General features: G+C 32.8%; 4 protein-coding genes across 4 annotated transcripts; 2 read left to right on the top strand and 2 right to left on the bottom strand.

Moving 5' to 3' along the window:
- Positions 1 to 173: 173 nt before the first annotated feature.
- AP-2mu (adaptor protein complex 2, mu subunit) lies at positions 174 to 3,221 on the bottom strand. Its single transcript, XM_066731637.1, has 5 exons — positions 3,080 to 3,221; positions 2,276 to 2,658; positions 1,951 to 2,201; positions 1,617 to 1,873; positions 174 to 1,541 (listed from the first exon to the last, which is right to left on the bottom strand). The coding sequence occupies exons 2-5, from the start codon at positions 2,613 to 2,615 to the stop codon at positions 1,061 to 1,063; spliced, it is 1,329 nt and encodes a 442-aa protein (XP_066587734.1). The 5' UTR covers positions 2,616 to 2,658; positions 3,080 to 3,221; the 3' UTR covers positions 174 to 1,060.
- A 595-nt stretch (positions 3,222 to 3,816) lies between these two features.
- Positions 3,817 to 6,115, top strand: CSN4 (COP9 signalosome subunit 4). Its single transcript, XM_066731687.1, has 8 exons — positions 3,817 to 4,376; positions 4,448 to 4,527; positions 4,605 to 4,723; positions 4,798 to 4,934; positions 4,992 to 5,106; positions 5,174 to 5,363; positions 5,426 to 5,803; positions 5,878 to 6,115. Exons 1-8 carry the CDS (start codon positions 4,294 to 4,296, stop codon positions 6,009 to 6,011), a joined length of 1,236 nt encoding a protein of 411 aa, XP_066587784.1. The 5' UTR covers positions 3,817 to 4,293; the 3' UTR covers positions 6,012 to 6,115.
- A 266-nt stretch (positions 6,116 to 6,381) lies between these two features.
- LOC136776274 (voltage-dependent anion-selective channel-like) lies at positions 6,382 to 9,118 on the bottom strand. The gene is made up of 6 exons (XM_066731688.1): positions 8,972 to 9,118; positions 8,030 to 8,349; positions 7,826 to 7,947; positions 7,421 to 7,529; positions 6,978 to 7,186; positions 6,382 to 6,894 (listed from the first exon to the last, which is right to left on the bottom strand). Exons 2-6 carry the CDS (start codon positions 8,347 to 8,349, stop codon positions 6,803 to 6,805), a joined length of 852 nt encoding a protein of 283 aa, XP_066587785.1. The 5' UTR covers positions 8,972 to 9,118; the 3' UTR covers positions 6,382 to 6,802.
- A 717-nt stretch (positions 9,119 to 9,835) lies between these two features.
- LOC136776211 (uncharacterized) lies at positions 9,836 to 15,543 on the top strand. Its single transcript, XM_066731591.1, has 18 exons — positions 9,836 to 10,033; positions 10,291 to 10,343; positions 10,425 to 10,644; positions 10,816 to 11,066; positions 11,176 to 11,343; positions 11,412 to 11,638; positions 11,717 to 11,927; positions 12,059 to 12,204; positions 12,299 to 12,528; positions 12,681 to 12,820; positions 12,918 to 12,983; positions 13,042 to 13,188; positions 13,384 to 13,582; positions 13,680 to 13,907; positions 13,988 to 14,269; positions 14,488 to 14,772; positions 14,844 to 15,057; positions 15,123 to 15,543. The coding sequence occupies exons 1-18, from the start codon at positions 10,016 to 10,018 to the stop codon at positions 15,401 to 15,403; spliced, it is 3,366 nt and encodes a 1,121-aa protein (XP_066587688.1). The 5' UTR covers positions 9,836 to 10,015; the 3' UTR covers positions 15,404 to 15,543.
- The last annotated feature ends 636 nt before the right edge of the window (positions 15,544 to 16,179 follow it).

Raw genomic sequence — 16,179 nt, 5'->3', positions numbered from 1 at the left:
AAAGCGAATAAAATTTTTAAACGTCTAAAATTGTACTGGTCTGAAGCAAAGTTATTTCAAAGACGCAAAGATTATAACTCTCATATAAATGACCTATTACTACATTGTAAGGTAATTTAGATTTTAACTGTTAACAAGGAATCGTTTCATTGAATGGATAAATAAAGATGAAATAATTTCAATCATACATATATTTCATTATGCATATATACTTTTAACATAGAGAGACAAACGCGATTGTCAGTTTGACCTCACAATCGATAAAAAATAAAATATCTATAATCATTTCGCACGTCAAGTTACATGCCCCAATTGCGAGACCAATCACTTCAGGAGAAAAGAGCAGTACGTAAATAATTAAAACGATCAGAAAAAATTGATAGAGTGAGTTAAAAATTGTATTTCTGTTTAATTGGTCTCTTAAATCTCGGCAAACATATATCGATAAAAATTTTGTTATAGGAGGTATTTTACAATTACAATTGTAACGATTCAATTAACAATATTTATACTTGCAAATGATAATTATAATAAATAATTGGTATAATCGGGACATTCAAATTAACGTTAGATACTTTTGATAAGCTACGATCCAACGAGTGTCTCGTAAACGTATAGATCTACAGATAGATGAGTACTTTTGAAAATTTTCTTCTAACTCTGATGCTGTGATACCAAAGAGACCATAGCATAATGATGTACAGATAACTCTTTAAATAATTGTATATATCTACACCAACAATTATGGCCATTCGTGGTACAATTTTACCACTACCATTACTATAATACATGATTTCTTCAAAGAAACAAATGTATCAAATATGTTACGATTGATACGAATTCGGCAAAAAAGTAAAATGTAAATTGCGGTGATAATATATTGTTATAATAAACATTGGCACAAAAGAAGTGGACTCTTTGGTATCAAAAATAAAATCTTTAATTCTCCGTGCGAGTATTTTAGATTATTTCACCAAATATACGTCCCAATGAAGTAATCATAAGAAACATATTTTTTTGCGCATTGAGATTACTCATTTACAGTTTACAATGTAACATTTTAGCAACGAGTTTCATAAAGGCCACTACGACCGATATAGCGAACCCATTTTATAACATCGTGATCCGAATAGTTTAGTTTAGATTCAAACACTTTCAAATAACGTACTTTGAAACCAGATGGGGCGAACGGCACTTCAAAGTTCATCGAGATCGGTGGTCTTGTCCATTTCTTCTTAGTATCAGTTTCAAGTAAATCGATTTCTGCTGATAATTGGGTTTCCTTCATACCCGCCATTCTCTTAATTTTCCAAACAATAGCGTTTTCAGACGCTTTGTACTTAGCTTTACCCTTCAAGCAAATCAATTGAACACCAGCAGTGTTCAGTGGCGTCGGAACGCGCACTTCGATCTTTTGTCCTAGCAAGGAAGGCTTAAAGTTTGACTTTAGTACTGCCTTCACCTCCATCTTTGTACGTCCAACTTCTCGTACCAACGGAATTACCCGAAACGGCAGTGATATGTCCTTCGTTGTGCGATACCTATTTTAATATAGTATTAATAGAATTATCTTTGATCCATCATTACAATGGAAGAATTAGAACTAAAAATATTACCTCATTAATTCGAACTCTCCATCAGGTGGTATAAAACTAATGGAATGTTCTGTCTCAAATTTACTCAATTTAACACATTGATGAAATTGGCAGTCATCAATGACGACTACGGGTTTGCCCGATCTCGCACCTGTTGGATCATCCCCACCACCACCAAGAGCACCCCCTCCTTTCATCCCTTTGGCTTCCATTACAATTTTGTCATTAATCCCAAACTTACATTCAGGCATACCGGATAGATAGGATTTCATCACCACCTAGAAAATTACAGAAATGTATTTGACAATATTCAATAAATTTATCTAAAGATAAGAAACAAAACAAATGAATTTACCTTTCCAGCAACATGAGCACTAAGAACTTGACCTTGCGGGCTCATTAAAAGATTGACATACTCCAAAACATCCAAGAAAAGCTCGTTCCTCCTATATTTAATGCCCTCTCTTCGCCATCCAATTTGACCAGTAACTTGAGAAGTGATTTGTGCTTGTTCTTCCTTGGTTGCCGATTTCACACCTTGTTGTGTAATGAAGGTCTTAAGGACTCCAGTGTCACAATTTTGTGGATAACCAAAATCAAGTATCTCTATAAAAATCAAATAATCATATTTATATAGTAATTAAAAAATATACATAAATTGCAAAGTTGACTAAACTTACCATCAAGAAGCTCATATATGAGAACAAAGTTATTCTTTATATTTTCCTCTGAAATTTTCCCAAAGTAAGATTGCATGACATCAATGATTTTGAGCAAAAATTCAAAAACCATTGCAGCATTGACATTTTGCTTGGTAACAGCAGCCAGCCAAATATTAGCGCGTTTAATATGGAAGAAGGATGTTCTAGCGATGTTAGTAACGGGAGATCTTACTTGCTGACGAGCGTGGATTACATTCACACGGAAAGCGTCCACGGCATTCCGGCCTATATCATCCCGGTACACCCGAGAGATAAGGACTTCTCCTTTATGGTTATAAACGAATAATCCCCCAATCATCTCGATGGAGGCTGCTTGTACCTCCTTTCTTACAATAGATCACCTACAAATCACATAAACGTCAATTTTATCTCCGCGGTCTTCTCCGTCTAACCAACACAAAATTTATTAAATTTGATAAGCTTAATAACATATCAGTAAATATTCATTCTAAACATAAAAATTCATCGTGTAAATTATATCAGAAGAAAATGCGATAAGTCTAATGCAAGGTTGTTGACGGAATAAGAACGTTAAATAAGCACTACTATACTTTTTATTCTAGTAGAACATATATGGGCAAAGTATGGATAACGCCCCAATTCAGAAATGACATTTGAAGAATTTTAGACGAGCAATGAACGGTTATTAGTGTTATTGATCCGTCAGCAAACTTGACTTAACGTAGAATATAGACCTCTTTGGATAAATTATTGTCAAGCTAAAGTGATTAGAAATAATCGTTAATGGAAATTCTTACTTACTTTCGCCCGCCATATAAATAAATAAAAAATAAATACAGTCGGAGCTAACTTTAAAGACGTAAAATTAACATGTAACAATCTCTTCCTATTGAAACGAGCACGAACCGTACCAACTGCTACGGTCAAGAATGACGAAAGCCAGTGCCCACCCACTTTTCTTCCACCACACTAATCAAATTCGTAACAATTTATATTAACTAGGACTACGACTATAGAGTTTTTGACTTCATATCCGGCTGTAGTATAACTACAACAATAGTCTTGTTGGCCTACCTACACTTTCAACACTTTCTACACTTTCCGTATTTCTGTCTTTGTCCATTGTACATATAAGTTGATACCCTAAAAAGTGCACAAAGTGTAAAAAGTGAAGGCAACGAGAACAGACCTAATTAGTCTGCCCTGGTCTGCCCTTTTTTGTTGCACTAATGCAATACGTGGAAATGAGAAAGTATACGTTTATCTTGTGTCAATTAAAAGTGGATCGGCAACATTTTTCTTAATTATTTCGAAAGGAGCTTTAGATTTTTATGCCTTGAGTTGGCAATGGTTAGGAATGGTTCTGTTTACATCGAGATTTTAAATTGGATCGGAGTCGAGTTAGGTTAGAGTTAACGTTCCGCCAATGGAAATCTTTAGAATCAAAGTCCAAAAGTTTCTATTGGTGGAGCGCTAACTCTAACCTGTTTCCAACTGGATATTAAACCCTTCAAGTAGCCATAGTGGTTCTCCATATCTTTGTAGTCTGCTCCTTTCTATCATTCCTATCATTCTTGGCATACATCTCTAAATTTGATTGTAATTATAAGTCATTTGTTTCAGTAGAGTACTAATACCATTGCAGATTTGCAGAATCAATGCAGAAATTAATGGCTTTATATTATTGTTCTCGATGCCGACCTATGAGTACTAATTGAAATAACAGAAATAACCGAAAAAGCTGCAAAAATCAAGTTGAATTTAGTAAATAGTTACAATAATTAGTGTTTTATAGATACATCAATTTTAATTATTTTGTTATTCATTCGAAACAATTTTTTTTTTACGTAAAATATTGTTTCTATGGACACGTTCATAAGCACTGTAACGTTACTGCGCACAGATTTCAGGCAATTTTTTATGCGCAGTAGCGTTGGTGTTGGTAGTGTGTGGTAGTGCTAAAAGCGTGCTCCGCGAACGCGCCCTATATAACAACAACACTACCTATTAGAAAAATGGTGGTGACGGTAGCCTCGGTACGTCAACAGCTAACAAGTCTGGCACATTCTGGTGGTTCACATAAAGATCAAGCAGAAAAGTAAAGTTCTTATAAAAGCACAATTATTTTCCTGAAGGATTTTGTATGTAATTATTAACTATTTGTTTTAGATACTGTGCTATATTAGATGCAATTCTGTCATCATCCGGGGATGAGCTTATTGATGCTTTAAAAGTTTTCATTGAAGCAAGTATGTTTACAATTTTACATCTCTTATTCTCATGCAATTATTTCAATGAATATTTTCATTTACATTTAAATTTACAGTTGTTAATGAAAATGTAAGTCTTGTCATTTCAAGGCAAGTTTTAACAGATGTTAGTAAGAGGCTACTTCTGTTACCAGATGAAATTTCGCGAGCCGTTTCCCATTATACTCTTGACAAGGTAAATAAATTGTAGTAAATTTGTATTTAATTATAGTATTCTTCTTAACATTCATTTTGTTATTATATGCCTAGGTTCAGCCACGTGTTATTTCTTTCGAAGAGCAAGTAGCTAGCATAAGACAGCACTTAGCAGATATATATGAACGAAACCAAAACTGGAGAGGTGCAGCTAGCGTTTTAGTGGGGATACCTTTAGAAACTGGACAAAAGTAAGTTTGCTTATGATAATAATAGTAAATATAAATTTTAATATAAATTTGTTGCAGACAATATACAGTTGATTACAAACTTGATACATATTTAAAGATTGCTCGTCTATATTTGGAAGATGATGATCCTGTTCAAGCAGAAGCCTTTATCAATCGAGCATCTTTGCTTCAGGTACCTTTAATAAAAAAATGTGTGCTTGTAGAATATTTAAATAACTACTGTATTGGTTGCATTGTAGGCAGAGTCAAAGGATGAAAAATTGCATATTCACTATAAAGTGTGCTATGCAAGAGTTTTGGATTATAGAAGAAAGTTCATAGAAGCAGCTCAAAGATATAATGAGCTTTCATATAGATCTATTATACATGAGGATGAGAGGATGACAGCTCTTAGAAATGCACTAATTTGTACAGTACTTGCTTCTGCTGGTTAGTATTATTTAACTGTTAAGAGTAATTCAATGAAAATAAACTTTTGATAATATCAACAGGGCAGCAGCGAAGTCGAATGCTAGCAACTTTATTTAAAGATGAAAGGTGCCAACAGCTGCCAGCATATTCCATTTTAGAAAAAATGTATTTAGATCGTATTATTCGTCGCTCAGAGCTTCAAGAGTTTGAAGCACTTTTACAGCCTCATCAAAAAGCATGTACTATTGATGGATTAGGTTCTACTGTGCTTGATCGTGCAGTTATTGAGCATAATTTGCTGTCAGCCAGCAAATTATACAATAATATCACATTTGAAGAATTAGGAGCTTTATTAGAAATTCCTCCTACAAAGGCTGAAAAAATAGCCAGTCAAATGATTACAGAAGGAAGAATGAATGGATACATAGACCAAATAGACTCTATAGTACACTTTGAAAGTAAATGTTTATACATAATATATTGATTTTTCAAATACATTATTGTAGAAATTAATTGTAAACATCTCTTTCAGCACGAGAAACCTTACCAACTTGGGATAAACAAATACAGTCTCTTTGCTACCAAGTGAATCAAATTATAGAAAAGATTGCTCAAACCGAACCAGAATGGATAGCTAAAGCAATGGAAGATCAAATGGTACATTAACACAGATTTTCATAATTTTCTCTCTTAAAATCAGTAAATGATTATATTTAATTTCATGTGTAAAGATATTGATAGATGAAAATAAATAGAATACTTTACCATTGTGCAGCATATAACTTTACTTTCCTTAATGAGGCATTTTACAATCATTAACAAACTACATTATTTTATCATTACACGTTAGAAGTGTTTTTCAACAACGTAACCGCTTTTGAACCTGATACACTGAACGAACAGAGTTCATATTAAATAAGTATGGTACGATTTTAAAACCGTGATAAAAGCAAAAACATAATAAAAGTTATACAAAAATGTTATCCTAATCTACTATATAACGAGTTATATCTTTTATACATAAAAGATGAAACACTTCTTTGTGAGCTTTTTATTTAACTTTATTGAAGGCGATGACATATCGCACTATAAGTTCCCCTTTCTTTTTACAATATTATTTAACATAATTTTTAATCTTGTTGAAAATGGAATATCTCTTCACAAGACAGAATACTAAGAGTACCTAGAGGTATGCGAATACAGAATGGTCATTGTTCTTGTTTTATAAAATATTGTAGTTGTTTGTAGTTTTATTATTTTTACATGTTTTGCAAGTTCAGATTTAACTATTATTGAAAAAAAAACTGATACTAGGCAGTATCGAAACAAGTATAGGTCTATCTACACATTACAGGTAATACTTTAATTTGTAAGCATGTACTGCATGCGATTATAATGACCTGGTAGGCATAATTTACTCATTCAGTGGGACACGTTTTTACTTTGATTAAAATCAATTAAGCTTCAAGATCTAAGGCAAGACCAACTTTGTGGCCACCAGAGCCAAAATTCTTTCCATCAATGTTTGTAGATAGTGTTAGTGTTACACCTGCAAATTATTCAAACATTAAATTTTATTACACTACTCATTTTTCATTTATAAATAAATCATAAACTTTATATTTAACATACCATCCCGAAGTTTTTGCTGGTACCCCAATCCTATTTGAAGTTGAGAGTTAACTTTAGCTCTAATGCTAGCATCATTGTCCAAATTATATTTGGTACCAAGTGAGTACTGTGTAACATTATTGCTTGAATTCCAAGCTAAATTAATAGCACCTTCTAGGCCTGGTTTTACCTGATGGTAAATAGAGCCCCCAAAATTGCTACCATTTTCCCTAAATATTAAAAAAAAAAATAATTATTTTTTAGGATGCATTCAGTTACATATAGAGTGCTTCAATACAAATGCAGCACCAATTGTACACAATATCCACATTTTATGTAAATTATAATTAAATTAATATTTTTATGAATATTAGATTTGAGATGGATGCAGTTATAAAGCAATTGTTTTTTTTTTAAACATACAATCAAAAATCCATTATGTTAGTATTAAATATCATACTCACACAAAAGTGTGAAGAACAAAATCAGAAGCTGTGAAACCAAGAGCGAAGTTATTCTTTGTAATTTTACTTCTCTGTGAATCAAAGGAAGCCTGATAACCAGCTAACCAGCCTGAAAAATGTTTAATGGATATGAGAAATTGTTAATATAATGTTATGCACTGGCAACTTACATCCCTACAACCTGTTTTATACTTGAATAAGGAAAGCACAAAGGTATAGGGATTAAAGGAATGAAAACTGGACCAAATATTTCAATGCTGTTACATTATGTAAAATACATCAATGTTCCTATAAGAAATTTTATTTTATAAATAAATGCAGCGAAACTGATTATGCATTAAAGATTGAAGGAGAATGGAGTATATCCACAGGATTTACAAGTTAAAGATAAGAATTATTGTATACCTTGATATCCTATAACAGTTGTTGCATTGATTAATGGGCCACTGGTCAGACTAAGATCAAAATCAGCAGTGGCTGATACATTCTCATGCTTATAAGTAGTCTTCAACTTTCCAGTTTTTGTACTATAATAACAGAGCTTAATAAAATAATAGTAATTTTTTAAATCTTACTTATTTTATAAATTTCACATCCATTAAGCCATACCCAGTTTGAGGAGAGAAAGTACAGCTGCATCCAATGCTAAGACCGTTCAGTAATTTATCAGCAATAGTAATGTCGGTCCCAAGGGTATTATCAGTATTCCATTTCTCAGTAAAAGTTAATCCATATTCTTTGATTTTATATTTTGTTTCTAGTGATCCAAATACTTTGCCAGTATCTTGGTTAGAAACACCACCACTAGAAAATTCAACGCCAGATGCAGTTTTGGTCTTGACATCCAATTTCAGAAGGCCAAAATGATATCCTTTGCCAACTACATCTCTTGCTTCTTTTCCCAAATCACTATAAGTTGGTGGAGCCATCTAAATAAAAAATCAATTAATTTCTTACTTATAATTTATTTATACTTAGGAAGTTTTATAACAAATATTACTCTCTCTGATATTGTTATAAATTATATATTTTATAGCATTGGACAATTTCTTTATAATTTTAATGAAATCAATATTATTTTAACTATATATATACATATATATATCAGCTATCTGTATACAGAATTGACCTTTATTTTCGAACGGTATTTCTATTGCAACGGAAATTCTACAAATTGTGGTTCATCAATGTGTAACTTTCAAAGAAAATGGTATTGACCTGTCTAAGCTATTACATAAGGCATAAATGAGCAATTTCCAGTCGTGCTAGTAACCTAATTTATTACTTATAATATCTGACAATCTTAAAGCTTTATTAAGTAAAATTGTATGATACATCATTCTTTGGTGCTTAACTCTTTTAACAGTTAAATTTTGTCTTGGGTAAAGATTAATATGAACGTTGTTACAACGGCTAGCGACATTATACTATTCAATATTAATACCGGCTATCTAAATACATTATCATTGATGGATGATTTATCTTTAAAGATCATTTTCTCACATCACCGAAGAATCTTTGGTGGAAACGACATTACGTTAAAATACTCACTCTTTTCAGTGATAAAGAAGGAGCGCAGGAAAAAGTACGGTACAGTCACTGAAGAATTGCGTTTGCGGAATGTTCCACACCGCTAAAACGGACAGGAAAACGTAATAGCGCATGCGCTTACATAGAGGAAACGTTCACGGATAGATTCTGCAAATTTTGTATTTTTGTTTAAATAAAATAATTTATTCGTGCACTGAAAATACTTTTCTTTATCAAACGATTTTATTTTAATTACTGTACGTAAAAATTGAAAATAACATAATATTAAATATTATATTTTCGCATATCCGGTATACAACATCTTCCTGACTCAATTTTCAAATGAGGAAATACTTTAGGCTGATAAATAAATGTAATTTAAACAGAATTGTCAAAATATTTAAATTAAAAACTATTCGGAATAAAAGTACATATTATTATAACATTTTGCGCACTGCTTTATAACATTTGTTACAATAAAATTGAATAAATTAATTTTTTTGTACTTGTGGTGAAGATGTTTTATTAAAAATTAAAATTTTTCCTAGAAGTTAAATCCTGTTATCAATTTGAGGAGAAATTAATTAATTTAAAACTGAATATAAGTATATATATTCTTCTAATAAAGCTATGATTGAATATAAGCAATTTTAATCTTGTATAGGAATGGTCACTATAATTAATGTATTAATTATTATATTAATGCTAAAGATAATTACGGAAGAAAAATACTCATCCTACTGGGTTCGTACCGCGAGCAACAGAAAATGGAGAAGCTTTGAGATGTTTCTATATACGTTTAATGATCCAAAAATATGCTGGCAGCTCTTCAACAGCTCGACTGTTCTAGCGCTTTTGCTAGTTATCCCGCTTCTAGCCTCAGTATGTCGAGATCTTCGTAGTATAATCTAGATTGTACCATTGGCAAGATAGGTGCCATATACATTAACTCAGTTAATATAAATATAAGAGTCGACATTTCTGTTTTCACATTTAGTTGCGAGCAACACAGAAGGAAACGCGTGGAAGATTAAACACTTGCAACTTTTTTAGATCCAATTGAACATGTCAGAAATAAAATCGGTATGCAATTCTTTTTCCATTTACCATGCACCAATGAGTTAACTTTATTATAAAACAACTGTGTCATCGATTTATCATACAAGTTGCAAGTTTATGATAAAAGCGCAGTTTAGTGCAAAATATATATCTTAGTACCGTAATATTTCAAATGTTTTTAAATCATGCAACTTTTTTATGTAATATAATAAACAAGAAAATAGATCAAGGTAATACGCAACACAAATATTAGAAATTATCGATAATATTTTTTTTTTCAGAGTTCCTCTGACAAACCAGCTTATAAAATTCTGCAAAATGATCAAGTTGGCAGGTAATTATGTATTTTATGTTTCGAGTGACATAGCATTGTAAACAACTTTAATTCTAGAATTAATAAATTAATAATATTTAGATATATGGTGGCAGGAAGGGCTTTAGAGGCGGGAGAAGAGATTATCACGGAAATGCCATTTGTGATCGGCCCCAAGGCGTTCACATATTCTTTATGCCTCTCTTGTTACACGCCTTGGCCGCCAACTGCCGATGATAAGCCACTATGCTCAAAATGTGGGTGGCCCGTTTGTGACTCGGAATGCGAAAACCAACCTCAACACAGAGACTATGAGTGTCAGGTAAGCCTCCGTTTAAAATAATCCAATATAATTCTAAGACTACCCACCATTTTTCATATAGACGTCCTTGAAATTATTAATTTAACATCATTTGACCCGCCGATGGTATCTTTAGTTTTAAGAAATGCAATCACTCTCAGTTGTATCAATGTGATATCGATTATTTTAAAGGTATTTGCGGAAGTTGGTGAAAAATTTAACGTAGAACAAGCTTTGAGCGAATCCAATGAAAACGGAATACCGCAATTGGAGTGTATAACACCGCTGAGACTGTTACTGGAATCAGAAAAGAGTCCAGATAGATGGAACGAAGAAGTTAAGACAATGGAGACTCACAATCAGAAAAGATGCAAGGGAGATCAATGGAAATTGGATAACGTGAACATCGTTGAGTACTTGAGGAATCGCTTGAAACTCGATAGGTGCATATAGATATATATAATACAGTCACACGAGAAACTATGTTAAGCTTATTATCACTGCAGTATTAATGATATGAGTACATTAACTAAAAACAATGATCCATTTTAGATTCTCGGAGGAGCAGATTCAAACACTTTGCGGTATCTTGCAGATCAATACCTTCGAAGTTCGAACGTTGAAAGGATTTAGCGCAAGAGCCTTGTATCCTACTGTAGCCTTGATGAACCATTCTTGCGTGTCAAATACTTGTCACAGCGTTTCACCCACTGATTACAGGTAGGTATTTCGATACAAAATTATGATCATGATTGCGTTGAAAATTGCTGTATTTACCTTCTGGATAGAATTCGATTGCGCACAGCCACGACAGTTCCGGAAGGAGGTGAACTGTATGGAAGTTACACACACTCGCTCTTACCAACCATGTTGAGGAGAGAACATCTACTCGAAGGAAAATATTTTGCCTGTGCATGTACAAGATGTTCCGATCCTACCGAACTGGGAACCCATATGTCCACTTTGAAATGCAATAAGTGTGACAATGGTGTCGTTTTACCATTGGATTCACTAGGTAATGTTTTACACCTCTCTGTCATTTAAGGGAAGGACGCGTGATATCGAAAACTGATCGTCTTGATATTTGAGATAGATCCCGAAAGCACTTGGAAATGTACTATATGCGAATTCTCGACGAGTGGGCAAGCTGTGAAGAAAGTATTTCAAATAATTCAGGCTGAAGTAGAAAAAGTCGATATTCTCGCTAGTGCCGATGAAGCTGACGGTATAGAAGAGAGAGAAAATATTATTAAAAAATATCATTCTGTTCTACATCCTCGTCATGCATTTTTGACAATGTTGAGGTAAGCATTTAATGTCTTGTATACATGCACTTATATTACGTAATTTTTGCAGTTTTTTCGAAAGTAGAGATTAAAATGGATGGACTGACTATATAGGAGAAAAGATAAATTATACAAATTTGTTTTTCCAGACATTCGTTGTCGCAATTATATGGACGTGTGAATGAATATTTAATCGAAGATTTACCAGACGTAGTTTTGGAGCACAAAGTTGATATTTGCCGTTTGCTGCTACAAGTATTGGATGTCGTTGAACCTGGATATTCACGTATAAGAGGTTGCGTGTTAAACTTTTATTGTATTTTTATTTTACATGCTGAATATAAACTAAAATTTATCTGAAATTCATACAAATGATGATATATATGCAGGGATGACTTTGTACGAGTTGCATGCACCTTTGTTATTTTTGGCAAGAGGACAATGGACGTCTGGTACTATCGATGACGCAGGCTTAAAGTCAAAAATGACGGAAGCTTCGGTATTGTTAAAAGAAGCTGCAATAATATTGTCTTTGGAGCCTCCGGATACCCCAGAGGGACAAATTGGTATTATCGCAAAAGAATCATTGATTCAACTCGAACAATCAATGAACGACTTATGAAAATATATATGGTTCTGACAAAGAAAAATTAACATTTAATTATAGATTTAATCTTAGTTTTTTGTGATATTATTTGTGTAACTAATAAGCTGATTATTAAATAAAATTTATTTTGTATAACATTATAAAAATCTCTTTTAATTTTAAAGCAAACCTCTTATTTATTTACAATAAAAATTATTCCATTAGAAATCATTGTAATACATCCTATTTGCATGCATTACCAACATTCTTTCGTTATAAAAATTATGCAAATATTTGATTTCTCTTATCTATTCGTAGTTTCCCAGTAACGAGATAAGAAAAGTGTACATCAGATTATAATCAATATAGAGTGTGCATATATGCTTGGAGAAAAGAAAATTGCTATTTTCTTTTTTAAACAGATTAAAGCCCAGTGAACCATTCATTGCAAATATCTTAAATGCATATACGCTCGAAATGGTCTACTAGTTCTAATAATAATATACGCACCGAGCATCTATGAGGCGAAAGTGGCTTACATCGAAGCCCAGTATCAAATTCGCCAGCGTATCCAGACTACATTCAAACGAACAATCTGATACATCATTCATTGAACATGCCTGTGGAGGAAAGCTCTAAAGCAATTGTTTCCAACTTAAAATATACCGTTCAGCATTCTGAAAAATTGGGAAGGTAAACATTTCTCTGCTAATATAATTTGCATATGAACTTAGCTCGTTAGTATATATACATAGTACGCCCGCATGTGTTTTGTTGTAATATTTGACTTTGAAATATTCATCACAGAGACAAAACGAAGAAACAATTAAAAATATTTCATATTAAGGAAATAAATTTTTATTTGCACAAAAATTAATTGCTGTACAGGTATTTAGTAGCAGCCAGAAATATCGCTCCCGGTGAAGTTATAGTGCGTGAAGCAACAGCTGTAGTTGGACCCACTGCTTTCAACAAAGAGGTTGTATGCTTTGCTTGTCTTTCTTTATTACCAAAATTTAGACCCGATGCACGTTATATTTGCTCGAAATGCAACGTAGCTCCTTTATGTGGAAAGTCTTGCGAAGAGGTAACCGACACGTTTAACTTATTTTTAATATAAAATAAAACCTATAAAACATTTAGCTTTCCACGAAGAAAATTTTATTATTTTATACATATTTTAGAAGCAGAAAAGTTTTCATACTAAGGAAGAATGTGATATTTTTCGAACAAACGAAAGCTTGTCTTCGAGCAATAGTACGACACTTTTGGGTATTTTATTGCCACTACGATTATGGCTTTTAAAAAATAAAAAAAGTGAAATATGGGAAAAGATAAAATGTATGCAGTCGCACGTGGAGAGTAGAAAAGGAACTGCTGTATGGATGGACCGGGAGATAAATGTCGTAAAAGTATATAGGATTTTTCTGAAATTAACACGACGTGTAAAAATGAAGCTAGTGAATTTAAAATTGTTCAAATGACGTCATAGGTTATTGAAGATCTTGGTCTACTTCCCGAGGAGGAAAATAAATCAGTAGTCTTGCAAGAGTTGTGCGGTATCTTGGATGTAAATACATTCGAGCTGCGTTCTCCAGGAGGTCTAGACGGACTCTTTTTACGTGGTCTATATACAGAAGCAGCTTTAATGGCTCACAATTGCAGAGCAAACACACACCTGACAGTGGACGACAGTTTTGAAATGACTATATACGCTAGTTTGCCAATCGAACAAGGAGAAGCCATTCTTTTTAACTATACATCGTCACTTTTGGTTTGCTACCAAAATATAAATCTAATAAAATTATTTGAATTATTTTTACTTGACTATTTTTGGCTTCCGGATAGTCGCCACTGATTTACCTTCTGCTTCCTGGCGAACGGGCCGGCAGATCAATGCTCTTAAACGTGGTGATTAAGCGAAGGCCAAAAACAGCTTTGCCCTCTTCATCATTATCCAATATAACAAGGTCATCGTGTCAAAATTTGTAGGGAACTGCCGAAAGAAAAGAGCATCTTCGAGAAGGAAAATATTTCGAATGTGATTGCGAGATGTGCAACGATCCTTTTGAAATGAATTCACACCTGAGTACAATATTATGCCCACGGTGTAAAGGTTTGGTGGCGATGGAGGATCCGATGTCGATAAGACCATATGATAAGAATGCTAAATGGCAATGCAGGCAGTGTCAACGGACTTACAGTGGTTGGCTTATTCGAACTACTTTAGAAATTACTCGAAATTTTATTAATGATGTACCAAACGATGATCCAAAGGTTAATCATAATTTTTTATCGCCTTATTTCCAACAAAAATTTCGATGAAGCCACATAAAGTTCTTGTACAGATCCTGGAAGCTCTTTTGAACAAGCTATCTAGAACTCTACACTCGAATCATTTTTTAATGCTGACGGTAAAACAAAAACTTTTGACTATTTATAGAAACGAAGTATCGCTGTCGGTTAATCCGCAGAGAAAAATTATTCAAAAAATGCTAGATCTGTGCAAGGAAGTATATGCTGTGTTAGAAATAGTAGAGCCTGGAATTTCACGGTTGAAAGGTAATACTTAACAATGGACTATTTTTTTTTTAAATTATAGTTGATTTTTGTGAATAATGTTTTAGGTATACTGCTATACGAGATACATTTACCATTGATCATAATGGCAAATCGCGCTTATTCGGCAAATGAAATATCTATTTCGGAGTTAGCATCTCGACTTGTAGAAGGGAGCCAAATTTTAAAAAAAGCTTTAACAATGCTGCTTTTGGAGCCTGCAACTACACCGGAAGGAAAATTAGCTAAAAGAGCTTTGCAAGAATTGAAGCTTTTGAATCAAAACATTATGGACGTGAAATCCTTAGAGGCTAATGAATGTAAATCATTGCAGCGAAAAAAGAAATAAATAATAATATTTTTAGTTTTGCTTTCTACGAACGTACACGTAAATTACTTATTTCTAGCTTTTTAAATTTAATTCGCCGTTTCTCCCACCAGATGACCATCCTGCATACAATATAATAGTTACTGATGAATGTTCTGTATCTAGATGGCGTTTGGAATTGTTTTAATTCAGGTTGGATTAGGTCCAGCTTGGGAATAGGGATCAGGTCAGGTCAGGTCAGATCAGTTGTCTGTTGTCCAAATCAAAACTTTATAAATCTGGATCAGAACTACCTTTTTCTTGTAATCAAGATATTTCTCCTGTTTCTTTAAGACAAACAAGGCAAAAGCCTTGGACATACAAATTATATTAATTTTATTACCTTTGAATGTTTTATTATATAAAATTATAAAATATTGCGAAACATTAAACATTTTTTGTATCCAAGCTGGTATTGAATAGAGCAGTCAATCTTAAATTGTATATAAATTTTTAAAATTTATATTTTATGAAATTATAGTTTAAAGTAATTATTTTTATCGATTTAATGATATTCGATTCTTTAAAAAAGTTATAACTCTGTACATTTATACAAATTGTTACTTTCAGAATCATTTCGTAGAAGAGCTGGCATTGTAGTATAAATTTGAGAAACACTCATGAGTAATGTGACTAATGGGCCATCACAGTCACAGTTATATAAAATCTGTAATCTTAAAAAAAATTAAAAATAATGCAAGCGAGAAAAATAATTATGTTCTACGGATTTTAGGTTTTTTTTAAGAAATATACGAGAA

The sequence above is a fragment of the Prorops nasuta genome, unplaced genomic scaffold (assembly GCF_024137725.1).
Source record: "Prorops nasuta isolate Cenicafe-Biocafe unplaced genomic scaffold, Cenicafe_Pnas_1.2 PNAS00009, whole genome shotgun sequence".
Taxonomy (NCBI): domain Eukaryota; kingdom Metazoa; phylum Arthropoda; class Insecta; order Hymenoptera; family Bethylidae; genus Prorops; species Prorops nasuta.
Note: the sequence above shows the minus strand (reverse complement) of the source record. Positions and strands in the feature narration are given on the sequence as shown.